General features: G+C 39.0%; 1 protein-coding gene and 1 long non-coding RNA gene across 5 annotated transcripts in view; one reads left to right on the top strand and one right to left on the bottom strand.

The window, feature by feature from the left end:
* Window positions 1-8,347, top strand: part of MUSK (muscle associated receptor tyrosine kinase) — a 98,767-nt gene extending 90,420 nt beyond the window's left edge. For all 3 annotated transcript variants that reach the window (XM_005910517.2, XM_005910514.2, XM_070375125.1), the window contains 2 exons: window positions 991-1,139; window positions 2,408-8,347. In XM_005910517.2, the coding sequence (XP_005910579.1) occupies window positions 991-1,139; window positions 2,408-3,090 (832 nt within the window). In that variant the 3' untranslated portion in view covers window positions 3,091-8,347. The remainder of the gene's footprint in view (window positions 1-990; window positions 1,140-2,407) is intronic.
* The window catches only part of LOC138988862 (uncharacterized), a 123,291-nt gene that overhangs the window by 72,307 nt on the left and 36,949 nt on the right, over window positions 1-14,035 (bottom strand). The window lies entirely within an intron of this gene.

Raw genomic sequence — 14,035 nt, 5'->3', positions numbered from 1 at the left:
AATTTTCTCTGAACTAATGTTTCAGTTTAAGAACTCAGAGCCTGATATGTGTAGATATTAAATAGATGTTCACAGAATGGCAAGACAGAAAAGGAAAAAAATAATGTAGAAATGGCAGATAACGTGCTCAAGAAAGGAGTATGTATTAGGGCCAATGCTAGCCCAATTAATGTCTTTGTATGAGCTGCAATAAAATAACTTATCTTCATGTAGCTCCACAGACACACAGCTTGGCCACAGAATGTAGACTTGGTTTTAATCACCGACTGTCAACTTTGGCCTGTTGCTCTTGGGCAGGACACAACATTACCTCTACATATAGTGGCCCTAGTATGGAGGTTACATGATTAATGAAAATCTCACACAAATATTTATTGGGAACCAAAAAAAAAAAAAAAAATGAAGGGCTCCCCAGGTGGCAGTAGTGATAAAGAGCCTGCCTGCCAGTGCAGGAGACGAAAGAGACGCAGGTTCAATCCTTGGGTCAGGAAGATCCCCTGGAGGAGGGCATGGCAACCCACTCCAGTATTCTTGCCTAAGAACCCCATGGACAGAGGAGCCTGGAGGGCTACAGTCCACTGGGTCACAAAGAGTTGGACACGACTGAAGCTACTTAGCATGAATGCAGAAAACTGAAAGGCGCACTTGTAGGCCTGTAAATATAAAGATGAAAAAGTCATGGTTCCTGCCTTCTAGGAATTTAGATTCTAGCCAGCGATAAAGGGATTACAATGGTAATGATCATCTAGGCACTTCTGATTTCCTGTTATTTATAAATAACGCATCTTCAACCTTAATCTGTTTTGAAAATAACACTAGTGATTTTTAATTGGAGTCAAGAAGTTTTAAGTGTGACCATCTTTCTTTGGTTCGGTGGCTTTGGGAAAGCCTGCATGAGTGGGGGGATGTGGACAAACATGGGTAGTTATCATGTGACTATGTGTAATACTTCTGATCTTTGATTTCTTGCTCATTAAATGTATCTCTCAGGGCTCCAGGCTTACTTCCCTATGAACCTTTCACAATGGTGGCAGTGAAGATGCTCAAAGAAGAAGCCTCAGCAGATATGCAAGCAGACTTTCAGAGGGAGGCAGCCCTCATGGCAGAATTTGATAATCCTAATATTGTGAAACTCTTAGGTATGAAACTCTTAGGGACAAGTGGAGAAATGTATGCATCAGAAAAGAGAGACTTGCAAGCTTTTTCTCCTTTAAACTTCACTTCTGTTTTTTCTTTCATTCCTTGATCAGAGAGATGTCTCTGTTCCTCCCCATAGAATATTTTCTGTACCAGGGAGTGGAATAGTTCCTTAAATCACTTAAGTTCAAAAAATTGGAGTTTTAAAAATTTTCTCAGATAAATGTTTTGTCACTTCATTAACTGTCTTTTACCAATTTTATATTTTAATTGTTCATTTATTTTATATAGTTCATATAAATATACCAATTGCTAAAGTCCCTAGAATTAAAAGCTAATACCAAAAGAAACAAGCCAAGATAACAGTATTTTCATTTCCTTTCCTTTTTGAACAGAGACTTCTAATTTTTGCCTGAAAAAATAATGGAGTTAATAATCTATTTGTATGCTGGTGTGAAATTGTGATCATCTGACCTAATATTTCAAGTTGTCCAGTTTCCCTCTTAAATACAGAAAGATTTTAGAATTAACAAATGCCTTTATGGTACACAAAGAGTCGGACACAACTGAGCAACTGAAATGAACTGAACTGAACTTTTTGGTATTAAATCTAAGGTTCTATTTATATTAACATTTTTTTCTTTCTGGAAAATAAACGTTTGTAAATTTCCCTAAATGTTTAACTGCAGTAACCTGAATATTTCATCTAAGATCTTTGACTGTTTTTTTCCCATTTTTCAAATTTCACAAAATAGTTTCCTTATCATCCTTCTTCAGAAAGGAAGCAGAAAAACAGAGCAACTGTATTACATACTCAAAGCAAACATCTATTCATAAATTCATTTGCTTAATATTTATGGAGTACTTGCTCGCCAGAAAAGTGGTAGGTGTGTGGAATTGAAAGAAGACTTAAGACATAATCTCTATTTTTAAAGGGATAAAATGTTGGGGGAAAAACACCTCAGCTGAATGGATAATTATAACAGGCTGGTAGGTAGGACGCAGGACTAAGGATAAAGAATAATGGAAGGAAAATCTGATCCAGGAAAGGTCAGGAACAGAGGCCCCCTCAGAGGACGGATAAATCAACTGAATCTTAAAAGAGAAGTAGATGTTTACACAGAGAAAGGGGGTCAGGATTCAACTATGATGCTGTCAATAGAAAACCAAGGCCCCACTTCTTCTGATCTGGTCATTTGCTTTTGGACAATGTTTTCCAATGTGTACTTTAGAAACGCAACCTCTAACAAGGGGCCTATTTTGGTTGCAGGAGTGTGTGCGGTGGGGAAGCCCATGTGCTTGCTCTTTGAATACATGGCCTACGGGGACCTCAATGAGTTCCTCCGCAGCATGGCCCCGCACCCCGGACGCGGCCTCAGTCCCAGCGACCTGCCCCCCGGCTCACAGGCCTCCAGCCCCGGCCCCCCGCCCCTCTCCTGCGCGGAGCAGCTGTGCATCGCCAGGCAGGTGGCCGCGGGCATGGCCTACCTCTCCGAGCGCAAGTTCGTCCACCGCGATTTGGCCACTAGGAACTGCCTGGTGGGTGAGAACATGGTGGTGAAAATCGCCGACTTCGGCCTCTCTAGAAACATCTACTCTGCGGACTACTACAAAGCCAATGAAAACGACGCCATCCCCATCCGCTGGATGCCCCCTGAGTCCATCTTCTACAACCGCTACACCACGGAGTCTGACGTGTGGGCCTACGGGGTGGTCCTTTGGGAGATCTTCTCCTACGGCCTGCAGCCCTACTACGGGATGGCCCACGAGGAGGTCATCTACTACGTGCGGGATGGCAACATCCTCTCCTGCCCCGAGAACTGCCCCCTGGAACTGTACAATCTCATGCGTCTGTGTTGGAGCAAGGTGCCTGCAGATAGACCCAGTTTCAGCAGCATCCACCGAATCCTGGAACGCATGTGTGAGCGGGCAGAGGGCAGTGGGGGTGTCTGAGGTCCAAGATGGGCGAAGAGAAATCGCCAGCATCTTCTCAGACTCTGGGAGCCAGAGGAGTGCAACGCCCGAGCCCCCAGGAGACCCAGATAGCAAAGAATAGTAGCAGACATGGGTACCATGCTGCTTGCTTCTCAGAAAAAAAAAAAAAAAAAGACTGGGCAGAACTCCTGGAGTGGGTGGAAATTGGGTGAAGGGAAAGGCAGGCGAGAAAACGTGTCAAATAACCGGAGGTAACTACTCTTCCTCACAGGGAAAGTTTGTATTACATATTGTACCGGAAAGAATGCCATCCTGTTCAGTTCCTGAATTAGCTGGCAGCAGAATAAGGCTCTGCTGTATTAAAAATTAATATGAACTGTGGTTGAGAGCTTCATTTTTAATAGAGTTCATTCCTGTCCATTAGGAAAGTAGTGTATTTTCCTGTAAGAAATTTAGCTCAAGCATCGAAAACTCCAAAGAAGGAAAAACCATTCATTGTCTCCTCACCCAAAGATGGGTGTTGGTTTTTTATTCAATTTCTTTCTTGAGTTTAATGCACACTTTTATATTTGTTTGTATTCGACAGAGTTGTGGTTTACTTTATTGATAGAGAGTTTCCAAGGAATAAAGTGATAATCAGCAAGATTATATTTTTATTGTGAATTTTAGTTCTCTTTTTCTTTGTTTCTTTAGAAGTTTTCCTTTGTGTACACGTGTCATGAATTTAATCTGCTTGCTTTATTCTTACGGTTTTTTTTTCCTGAAAATGTCTTTGTGTCTATTTACCTTTTCTTTTTGAAAATTTTATTGGTACCTTTTTCTTTGTCTCATCTTTCTTTATTTAGGACTTGGTTCCTTTTTGGTATTTGGCTATTTTTTCCTTTTATTTCACCTATACAACAAACACCTTGGCAGAAATAATAACTTTCTAAGTAACATTATGGACTGTTACATATATACCTTTTGCAAAGTATATTACTATTACTATTTTCTTCTGTACCTGCTTTTGAAATTACCCATTTCAAAGTTGTCATTCATTAATTTTATTGCCACAGACTATTCCACAGTTTATAACATGGGAATTCACAAGATGCTCATGTGACTGAGTTATTTCAAACTGATTTTGCTCATTCTGACATTTTTTTCCCTTCTAGAAACCAATTTGATAGGTCGCAGGATTAATATAGGGCTATTCACCAACTTTCTGCATGACTGTTCACTTGTCTTGTTACATCTTATGATTCTTAAAAAGAAAAAAGCAAGACAAAACAAAACCCTCTGAAACTCAGATTCTTGGTGCACAAGATTTCCCAGTGGAGTCCAGAAAATATATCTTTATCTGAGGCCAACATGGATATGAGTTTCTTCCTGATATTATAGAACACAGAGTCTCCTGAAAAGCAAAGAAATGGGAAAGAGAAAATAGCAGTCTACTCTGTGGCCAGTTTACTTTCATTCAACCTAATTGGTAGTAAGGACAGTGGAGAAATGGTCTGAATTCTTGAAAGTAGATTTTCCGGCTGTCCTCCAGAGGGCTCTACCTGATATCCCCAATTGCACCTGCAAACAACTTTGTCATCTTTGCTAGAAAACCTGCAATGCCTTGTTCATAGTCACTGCAGGCCACTGAGACAAAAACACAGTTTTCCCTCTCTTTCACCAATGAAAACTCTTATCAGTTTTACTTTCTAAAGCCCTCCTGCACACACCACCTCCCCTTCGAAGTGACCACCCACTGTTCAAACTCTATTGCTATCTCTTCTCTCATCTTTCTCCCATTTCAGTCCAGATAAGATTCCATGGGCTATGACAATACAAACTGACTCACAATTCTGATTTACAAATAAGGAAGCCAGGAGTTAGGACTGAGACCTTGAGAGGTGCCTTAGATTCAAATCGTGCTTTGAGACAGTTATCCAAAGAGCTAGATGAGGAATGAGGTTGCAATATGAGTCTAAGACAGAAGACCAAGAGGCCAGCAAGGCAGAAAACTTGAGGTGGACCACCATCAAGTCTGGAACTTTCCTGTAGACATCCATGGCGTGACACATGTGTGTCATGTAGGCTCTGAAAACTTCAAAGACATCTTTTTCCTCAGCTGACAGAGTTTTATTATAAAAGAAAAGCCATGAAGTCAGGCCAATCAGAAAAGCTACTCTATTGAAAAGCAGGGGGACTTCCTTGATGGTCCAGTGGCTAAGACTCTGAGCTCCCAGTGCAGAGGCCCCAGGTTCCATCCTTGGTCAGGAAACTAGAGCCCACGTGCCACAACGAAAAGTCCCACTTGCTGCAGCTGAGACATGGCACAGCCACGTGAAATAAATGAAAATAAATTTAAAACAGAGAAAAGGAAAGCAGAGTCAGGGTAGTGAGAGTTACTTGGAGGACCTGCCATGGGGCTGGTGCAGCCGAGATCATGTTGCCCTTTGGAGCCAGGTTTCCACCAGCTTGTTCCGTTGTCTGCCACTTGGAGCTTGCTTTGCTTCCCTCCCCACTGCAGGGTAACTGCCCTTACTTTGCTGTCTCTTCCTCATGCCTTCTGCAGCCTCACAGATTCTCTGTCTGTGTGCCCTTTATGTGCTAGTGTTCAAGATCTCAAAGCAAAAATAATCATAGATATATCGGTAAATATAGTGAATGAATAAGTGGACAAGCAAGTAACTATAATAGAACCCATCCAATTTTATTAAATATTTAAAGGAACTGAAAACTAAAATAGCAACTAGAAACCTCATGACAATAATTGTAGTAATACTATCAGCTAGCTTTTCTTGAATACTTACCACATATATTCTAAGGCCTCTAAATATATGTATTTATTTCAATTAAAGTAAATGTATTAACTTAAAACACAACATCCCTGTGATGTTGTAGCATCATTATGCCCTTTTTTAGGTGAGGACACGGGCACAGAGAGGTTGTGTAACTGGCCTAAGCACACAGAGCAGCAGAGCCTAGGTTGTGACGAGAGGCTGAATTCTCAGTCACCATACCAAAGTGCTTCTAATGATTCCAGAGGAAACAACTGAAACTCAATGACTCTGTGGAGGTGATTTATAATTTGCATCTGGTTTCAAAGCATACAGTATATCCCTTCTACTACCGATCTCCTACCCCATTCTTTTCACTGAATAACAAAATGTATATTTTAGCATTGTTGCTTTAAAAAAAAAAATCCAACTGATGGAATGTGTATATTTCGTGAGCTCTAAATGCAATTTTAGGCTATGTCAAGATCACTGTCTTATTTCCTTGGTGCTCGTCCCAAGGTTCTGTATCTCAGGGACAAGGGCCCAGTATTTACCAGTATTGTCTTCTTTTGTAAATACAGATTTCTTTTTCCATTGTAAAATCAGTGTATAAATTTAAAAAAAGAGAGATCAGGAGAGACATTTACAGGGCTGTTGTCACCAACGGACAGGACCGGCATCAGTAAAGCACCCACAAGTGATATTAAGTTGCAGAATATTAAATGTGACGAGTTCCAGGGACTGTGCATAGTGCCAAAAGAATGCATTTGCTGGTATCACAATTGAGCAGGAAAGGGGCCCTCCTTCCAGTCTGCAGGATATTATAAACCTGTTCTATGTCATTCAGTGTATTTCTAAGAGTACAATTTAATTTCCGAATAATATTCCTTTCTTTGGATGTACCATAATTTAGCTATTTTCCTATTTTTAAAACATTTGGGTTTTTGAACTGAAAACATTTCAGTTTTTTCCAATTTTCAACTATTACGAACAATACTGCATTGGTCATCCTCATTTGGACATGCCATAATTATTTCCTTATAGAAATTCTGAGAAAGAGAATATCCAAGCCAAATGGCATGCACAAAATTAAGGCTTTTGTTATGTGTTGTCATATCCTCTAGAAACACTGTTCCCATCTCTGCATTGTACAGGGGATGTCATAGCCCTAAACATATGCTGTCATACACAGAGAATTAATTCTCTGTTTTTTAGAAGGCTTTTGTCTACTTGATTATAAATAAAGATGATCTCATTTCTATTTTTAAATTACTAATGAGATTGCACTTTCCTTGTTTCTAGGTCATTTTATAGTTCTTATTTTGGGAATCATCTATAAGTCATTTTTCTATGGTGTAGTTCATTTTCTGATTGATTTGTAAGTCATTTATTTAATAAGTAGTAAACCTTTGTTATACTTTGCACAAAACAGAAAAATATGTATATAACTTTTATTTTAAAATAGCATTTGCTTTATTATTGAAAAAGCATATTTGTTTATTTTTTTGAAAAAAAATCAATAATATACAAATAAAGAAAATGAAAAAACACCGCTAATGGTAACTAACATTAACTCATGATAAATATAGTTCCAGTCTTTTCCATGTAGGTAAGAAGGTAGATGAGTAGACGAGAGAGATATAGACAGACAGATAACCATTTTAAATGGAAACAAGATCAGTCTGTTCTATTGGTTAAAGCTTTGTTTTTATCAGAGTGTATCAAACATCTTCAACATCAACAAATATTCATGGGTAACATGATGTTCACGTGTAACTTCTGATGATGAAATAATATTCTGTTATATGAAGTTACAACTTACTTAACTATTATTCCAAGGTTGGACATTTGGTTTGTTTCTGTTTTTAATTATAAAATACAGTATTTTTATAATCCTATAGTTAAATTTTGTGAGCATCCAGCTCAAGTGATTTCTTTATATATAACTCCTACAAATAGAATTTCTAGATCAAAGGATATACTTTCAAAGCTTTTAGTACACTGACCAACTACCTTCTTGAATTATCAGTATACAATCTTCCAGCTAGATAAGAGTCTTTTTCTTTCAATTTCAACAATACTGAGCGTGAGCATTTTAATAATTTCCAGTATAATAGTTGAAGGTGTTCTTTTTTTTTTTTTTTGTAGCTTATGCTTACATTTCTTTAAATAAGATAAGATTGAACATTTTTTCAGTGTTTGGAGGACAGTTGATTTACTCTGTGATTTGCCTCCTACTGTTATTTTTCTATTGGGTAGATTTCTTGCTTGCTACTTTATAAAAACATTGTATATATTAAGGAATTAAATTTTGTCATACATGTTTCAACCACTTTTATCATGTTAAAAATGGACACTTCTATTTGTCTTTTAAGATAGTAAAAGATTTTATTAATCAGGAAGGAATGTTGAATTTTCAGTCTATTGAAATGACTGTGGCTTTTTCCTTAATCTGTTACTATGTAGAAATGTAAGAATTGATTTTCTAATGTTGAAATATTGTTATGTTCTGGGAATAAACTCTCTTTGGGTGTCATATCAGTCTTTTGACTTACTACCAAATCTGATTTATTAACATTTACTTGCATCAATATTTATAAATTCATGGAATTAAAAGTTTACCATTTTTTTCTCTGTTAGAGCTTAGTTCAGTTCAGTCACTCGTCATGCCTGACTATTTGTGACTCCGTGAACCACAGCACGCCAGGCCTCCCTGTCCACACCAACTCCCAGAGTTAATCCAAACCCATGTCCACTGAGTCGGTGATGCCATACAACCATCTCATCCTCTGTTATCCCCATCTCCTCCTGCCCTTAATCTTTCCTAGCATCAGGGTCTTTTCAAATGAGTCAGCTCTTCACATCAGGTGGCCAAAGTACTGGAGTTTCAGCTTCAACATCAGACCTTCCAATGAATACCCATGACTGATCTCGTTTAGCATGGACTGGTTGGATCTCCTTGCAGTCCAAGGGACTCTCAAGAGTCTTCTCCAACAACTCACGTCAAAAGCATCCATTCTTCAGCGCTCAGCTTTCTTTATAGTCCAACTCTCACATCCATTCATGACTACTGGAAAAACCATAGCTTTGAATAGACAGACCTTTGTTGGCAAAGTAATGTCTCTGCTTTTTAATATCCTGTCTAGGTTGCTCATAACTTTTCTTCCAAGGAGCAAGCATCTTTTAATTTCATGGCTGCAGTCACCATCTGCAGTGACTTTGGAGCCCAGAAAAATAAAGTCTGTCACTGTTTCCATGTTTCCCCATCTATTTGCCATGAAGTGATGGGACCGGATGCCATGATCTTAGTTTTCTGAATGTTTAGCTTTAAGCCAACTTTTTCACTCTCCTCTTTCACTTTCATCAAGAGGCTCTTTAGTTCTTCTTCACTTTCAGCCATAAGAGTGGTGTCATCTGTGTATCTGAGGGTATTGATATTTCTCCCAGTAATCTTGATTCCAGCTTGTGCTTCATCCAGTCCAGCATTTCTCATGATGTGTGTAAGTTATGTGTATTTAAGTTGTATGCATTTAACTGCATATAAGTTAAATAAGCAGGGTGACAATATACAGCCTTGATGTACTCCTTTTCCTATTTGGAACCAATCTGTTGTTCCATGTCCAGGTCTAACTGTTGCTTCCTGATCTGTATACAGATTTCTCAAGAGGCAGGTCAGGTGGTCTGGTATTCCCATCTCTTAAAGAATTTTCCACAGTTTATTGTGATCCACATAGTCAAAAGCTTTGGCATAGTCAATAAAGCAGAAATAGATGTTTTTCTGGAACTCTCTTGCCTTTTCCATGATCCAGCAGATGTTGGCAATTTATTCTCTGGTTCCTCTGCCTTTTCTAAAACCAGCTTGAACATCTGGAAGTTTACAGTTCACATATTGCTGAAGCCTGGCTTGGAGAATTTTGAGCATTACTTTACTAGTGTGTGAGATGAGTGCAATTGTGTGGTAGTTTGAGCATTCTTTGGCATTGCCTTTCTTTGCGATTGGAATGAATCCAAAGGTCAGGACTGACCTTTTCCAGTCCTGTGGCCACTGCTGAGTTTTCCAAATTTGCTGGCATATTGAGTGCAGCACTTTCACAGCATCATCTTTCAGGATTTGAAATAGCTCAACTGGAATTCCATCACCTCCACTAGCTTTGTTCGTAGTGATGCTTTCTAAGGCCCACTTGACTTCACATTCCAGGATGTCTGGCTCTAGGTCAGTGATCACACCATCATGATTATCTGGGTCATGAAGATCTTTTTTGTACAGTTCTTCTGTGTATTCTTGCCACCTCTTCTTAATACCTTCTGCTTCTATTAGGTCCGTACCATTTCTGTCCTTTATTGAGCCCATCTTTTCCTGAAATATTCTCTTAGTATCTCTAGTCTCTAGTCTTTCCCATTCTATTATTTTCCTCTATTTCTTTGCACTGATCATTGAGGAAGACTTTCTTATCTCTCCTTGCTATTCTTTGGAACTCTGCGTTCAAATGGGTATATCTTTCCTTTTCTCCTTTGCTTTTTGCTTCTCTTCTTTTACAGCTATTTGTAAGGCCTCCTCCAACAGCCATTTTGCTTTTTTGCATTTCTTTTTCTTGGGGATGGTCTTGATCCCTGTCTCCTGTACAATGTCATGAACCTCAGTCCATAGTTCATCAGGCACTCTGTCTATCAGATCTAGTCCCTTTAATCTATTTCTCACTTCCACTGTATAATCAGAAGGGATTTGATTTAGGTTATACCTGAATGGTCTAATGGTTTTCCCCACTTTCTTCTGTTTAAGTCTGTATTTGGCAATAAGGAATTCATGATCTTAGCCACAGTCAGCTCCTGGTCTTGTTTTTACTGACTGTATAGAGCTTCTCCATCTTTGGCTGCAAAGAATATAATCAATCTGATTTTGATGTTGGCCATCTGGTGATGTCCATGTATAGAGTCTTCTCTTGTGTTGTTGGAAGAGGGTGTTTGCTATGACCAGTGTGTTCTCTTGGCAAAACTCTATTAGCCTTTACCCTCTTTCATTCTGTACTCCAAGGCCAAATTTGCCTGTTTCCCCAGGTGTTTCTTGACTTCCTACTTTTGCATTCCAGTCCCCTATAATGAAAAGGACATCTTTTTTTTTTTGGTGTTAGTTCTAAAAGGTCTTGTAGATCTTCATAGAACCATTCAACTTCAGCTTCTTCACCATCACTGTTTGGGGCATAGACTGGATTACCATGATATTGAATGGTTTGCCTTGGAAATGAACAGATAATTCTGTTGTTTTTGAGACTCTTTTCGTACTCTAGTCCATTTCTTCTAAGGGATTACTGTCCACAGTAGTAGATATAATGGTCTGCTGAGTTAAATTCACCCATTCCAGTCCATCTTAGTTTGCTGATTCCTAGAATGTCGACGTTCACTCTTGCCATGGTTTGACCTGTTTGACCACTTCCAATTTGCCTTGATTTATGAACCTAACATTCCAGGTTCCTATGCAATATTGCTCTTTACAGCATTGGACCTTGCTTCTATCACCAGTCACATCCACAACTGAGTGTTGTTTTGCTTTGGCTCCATCCCTTCATTCTTTCTGGAGTTTTTTCTCCACTGATCTCCAGTAGCAAATTGGACACCTACTGACCTGGGGAGTTCATCTTTCAGTGTCCTATCTTTCTGCCTTTTCATACTGTTCATGGGGTTCTCAAGGCAAGAATACTGAAGTGGTTTTCCATTCCCTTCTCCAGTGGACGCCATTCTATGAGAACTCTCCACCATGACCCGTCTGTCTTGGGTGGCCCACACATCATGGCTTAGTTTCATTGATTATGATAGTTTCCAAAACTTAGGAGTTTCTTCTTCTAGATCTTTGTAAGTTTATTAAAAATAAGTATTACTACTACTACTACTAAGTCACTTCAGTCTTATTAATAAAAGCAATACATACACAGGGTCTTTGGAACTTCCAGATGTTCAAGCTTGTTTTAGAAAAGGCAGAGGAACCAGAGATCAAATTGCCAACATCCGCTGGATCATGGAAAAAGCAACAGAGTTCCAGAAAAGCATCTATTTCTGCTTTATTGACTATGCCAAAGCCTTTGACTGTGTGGATCACAATAAACTGTGGAAAATTCTGAAAGAGATGGGAATACCAGACCACCTGACCTGCCTCTTGAGAAACCTGTATGCAGGTCAGGAAGCAATAGTTAGAACTGGACAGGGAACAATAGACTGGTTCCAAATAGGAAAAGGAGTACATCAAGGCTGTATACTGTCACCCTGCTTATTTAACTTATATGCAGAGTACATCATGAGAAATGCTGGGCTGGAAGAAGCCCAAGCTGAAATCAAGATTGCCAGGAGAATTATCAGTAACCTCAGATATGCAGATGACACCACTCTTATGGCAGAAAGTGAAGAGGAACTCAAAAGCCTCTTGATGAAAGTGAAAGAGGAGAGTGAAAAAGTTGGCTTAAAGCTCAACATTCAGAAAATGAAGATCATGGCATCCGGTCCCATCACTTCATGGGAAATAGATGGGGAAACAGTGGAAACAGTGTCAGACTTTATTCTTTTGGGCTCCAAAATCACTGCAGATGGTGACTGCAGCCATGAAATTAAAAGACACTTACTCCTTGGAAGGAAAGTTATGACCAACCTAGATAGCGTATTCAAAAGCAGAGACATTACTTTGCCAACAAAGGTCCGTCTAGTCAAGGCTATGGTTTTTCCAGTGGTCATGTATGGCTGTGAGAGTTGGACTGTGGAGAAAGGTGAGTGCCGAAGAATTGATGCTTTTGAACTGTGGTGTTGGAGAAGACTCTTGAGAGTCCCTTGGACTGCAAGGAGATCCAACCAGTCCATTTTGAAGGAGATCAGCCCTGGGATTTCTTTGGAAGGAATGATGCTAAAGCTGAAACTCCAGTACTTTGGCCACCTCATGCAAAGAGTTGACTCATTGGATAAGACTCTGATGCTGGGAGGAGAAGGGGACAACAGAGGATGAGATGGCTGGATGGCATCACAGACTCAATGGACGTGAGTCTGAGTGAACTCTGGTAGTTAGTGATGGACAGGGAGGCCTGATGTGTTACGATTCATGGGGTTGCAAATAGTCGGACACGACTGAGCGACTGAACTGAACTGAGCTGAAGAAATATACAAATAAAAAAGTCATCTCTTCCAAATCTCTAGTTCCAGCTTAAGTAAAAACTACTTACTTGTGGTTTACCCCCTTCTAGTTTCGGTTCTACTGACAATGACCACAGCAGTTCTAACAAATATGCTTAAATCTCTTTCTGAATTCATCAGTTAAAAAAGGTATGTAATACCTCCCTTCACGAAAAATGATCAGGTTAGAGCACTTTTACTGAGACATCTCTCAATTTTCTGAATTATTAGTTAGCTTTTATTTTAATTATTTATCATTATAACTTTAAAAAATACACTTAAACATCAGTTCCCCAAGACAGTAGACATGAAATCAACAATAAACAAATAGGACCTAATTGAACTTACAAGCTTTTGCACAGCAAAGGAAACCATAAACAAAACAAAGTGACAACTTACTGACTGGGAGAAAATGTTTGCAAATTATATAACTGACAATGGCTAATTTCTAAACTATGCACACAGCTCACACAACTCAATAAAAAGGAAAATCAAAAAAATGGGCAAAACACCTAAATAGATATTTTGCCAAAGAAGACATACAGATGGCCAACAGGCACATGAAAAGATGTCCGACATCGCTAATTATCAGAGAAATGCAAATCAGAAGTACAATGAAGCGCCACCTCACATCTGTCAGAATGGCAATCATTCAAAAGTCTACAGTAGCAAATGTTTGGGAGAATGTGGAGAAAAGGAACCCTCTCACATTGTTGATGGGAATGTACATTGGTGCGACCACTATGGGAAAAATATGGAGGCTCCTTTAAAAACTAAGAATAGAGTTGCTGTATGATTCTGCAATCCTACTCCTGAGCATGTATCTGGAGAAAACTATAATGTGAAGACACATGCATGCCTATGTTTACTGTTGCACTATTTGCAAAAGCAAGACATGGAAACAACCTAAATGTCCATCAACAGACACATAGAGAGAAGATATGGGGTGTGTGTGTGTGTGTGTGTGTGTACACATACATACTATAGCTTCTTTATATATATGTGTGTGTATGTGTATATATATTTATATAAAATGGAAATAAAATAATACACCTAGAGATTATCAT

Source organism: Bos mutus, chromosome 8, assembly GCF_027580195.1.
Source record: "Bos mutus isolate GX-2022 chromosome 8, NWIPB_WYAK_1.1, whole genome shotgun sequence".
Classification (NCBI taxonomy): domain Eukaryota; kingdom Metazoa; phylum Chordata; class Mammalia; order Artiodactyla; family Bovidae; genus Bos; species Bos mutus.
This window is presented reverse-complemented; position numbering and strand designations above follow the sequence as displayed.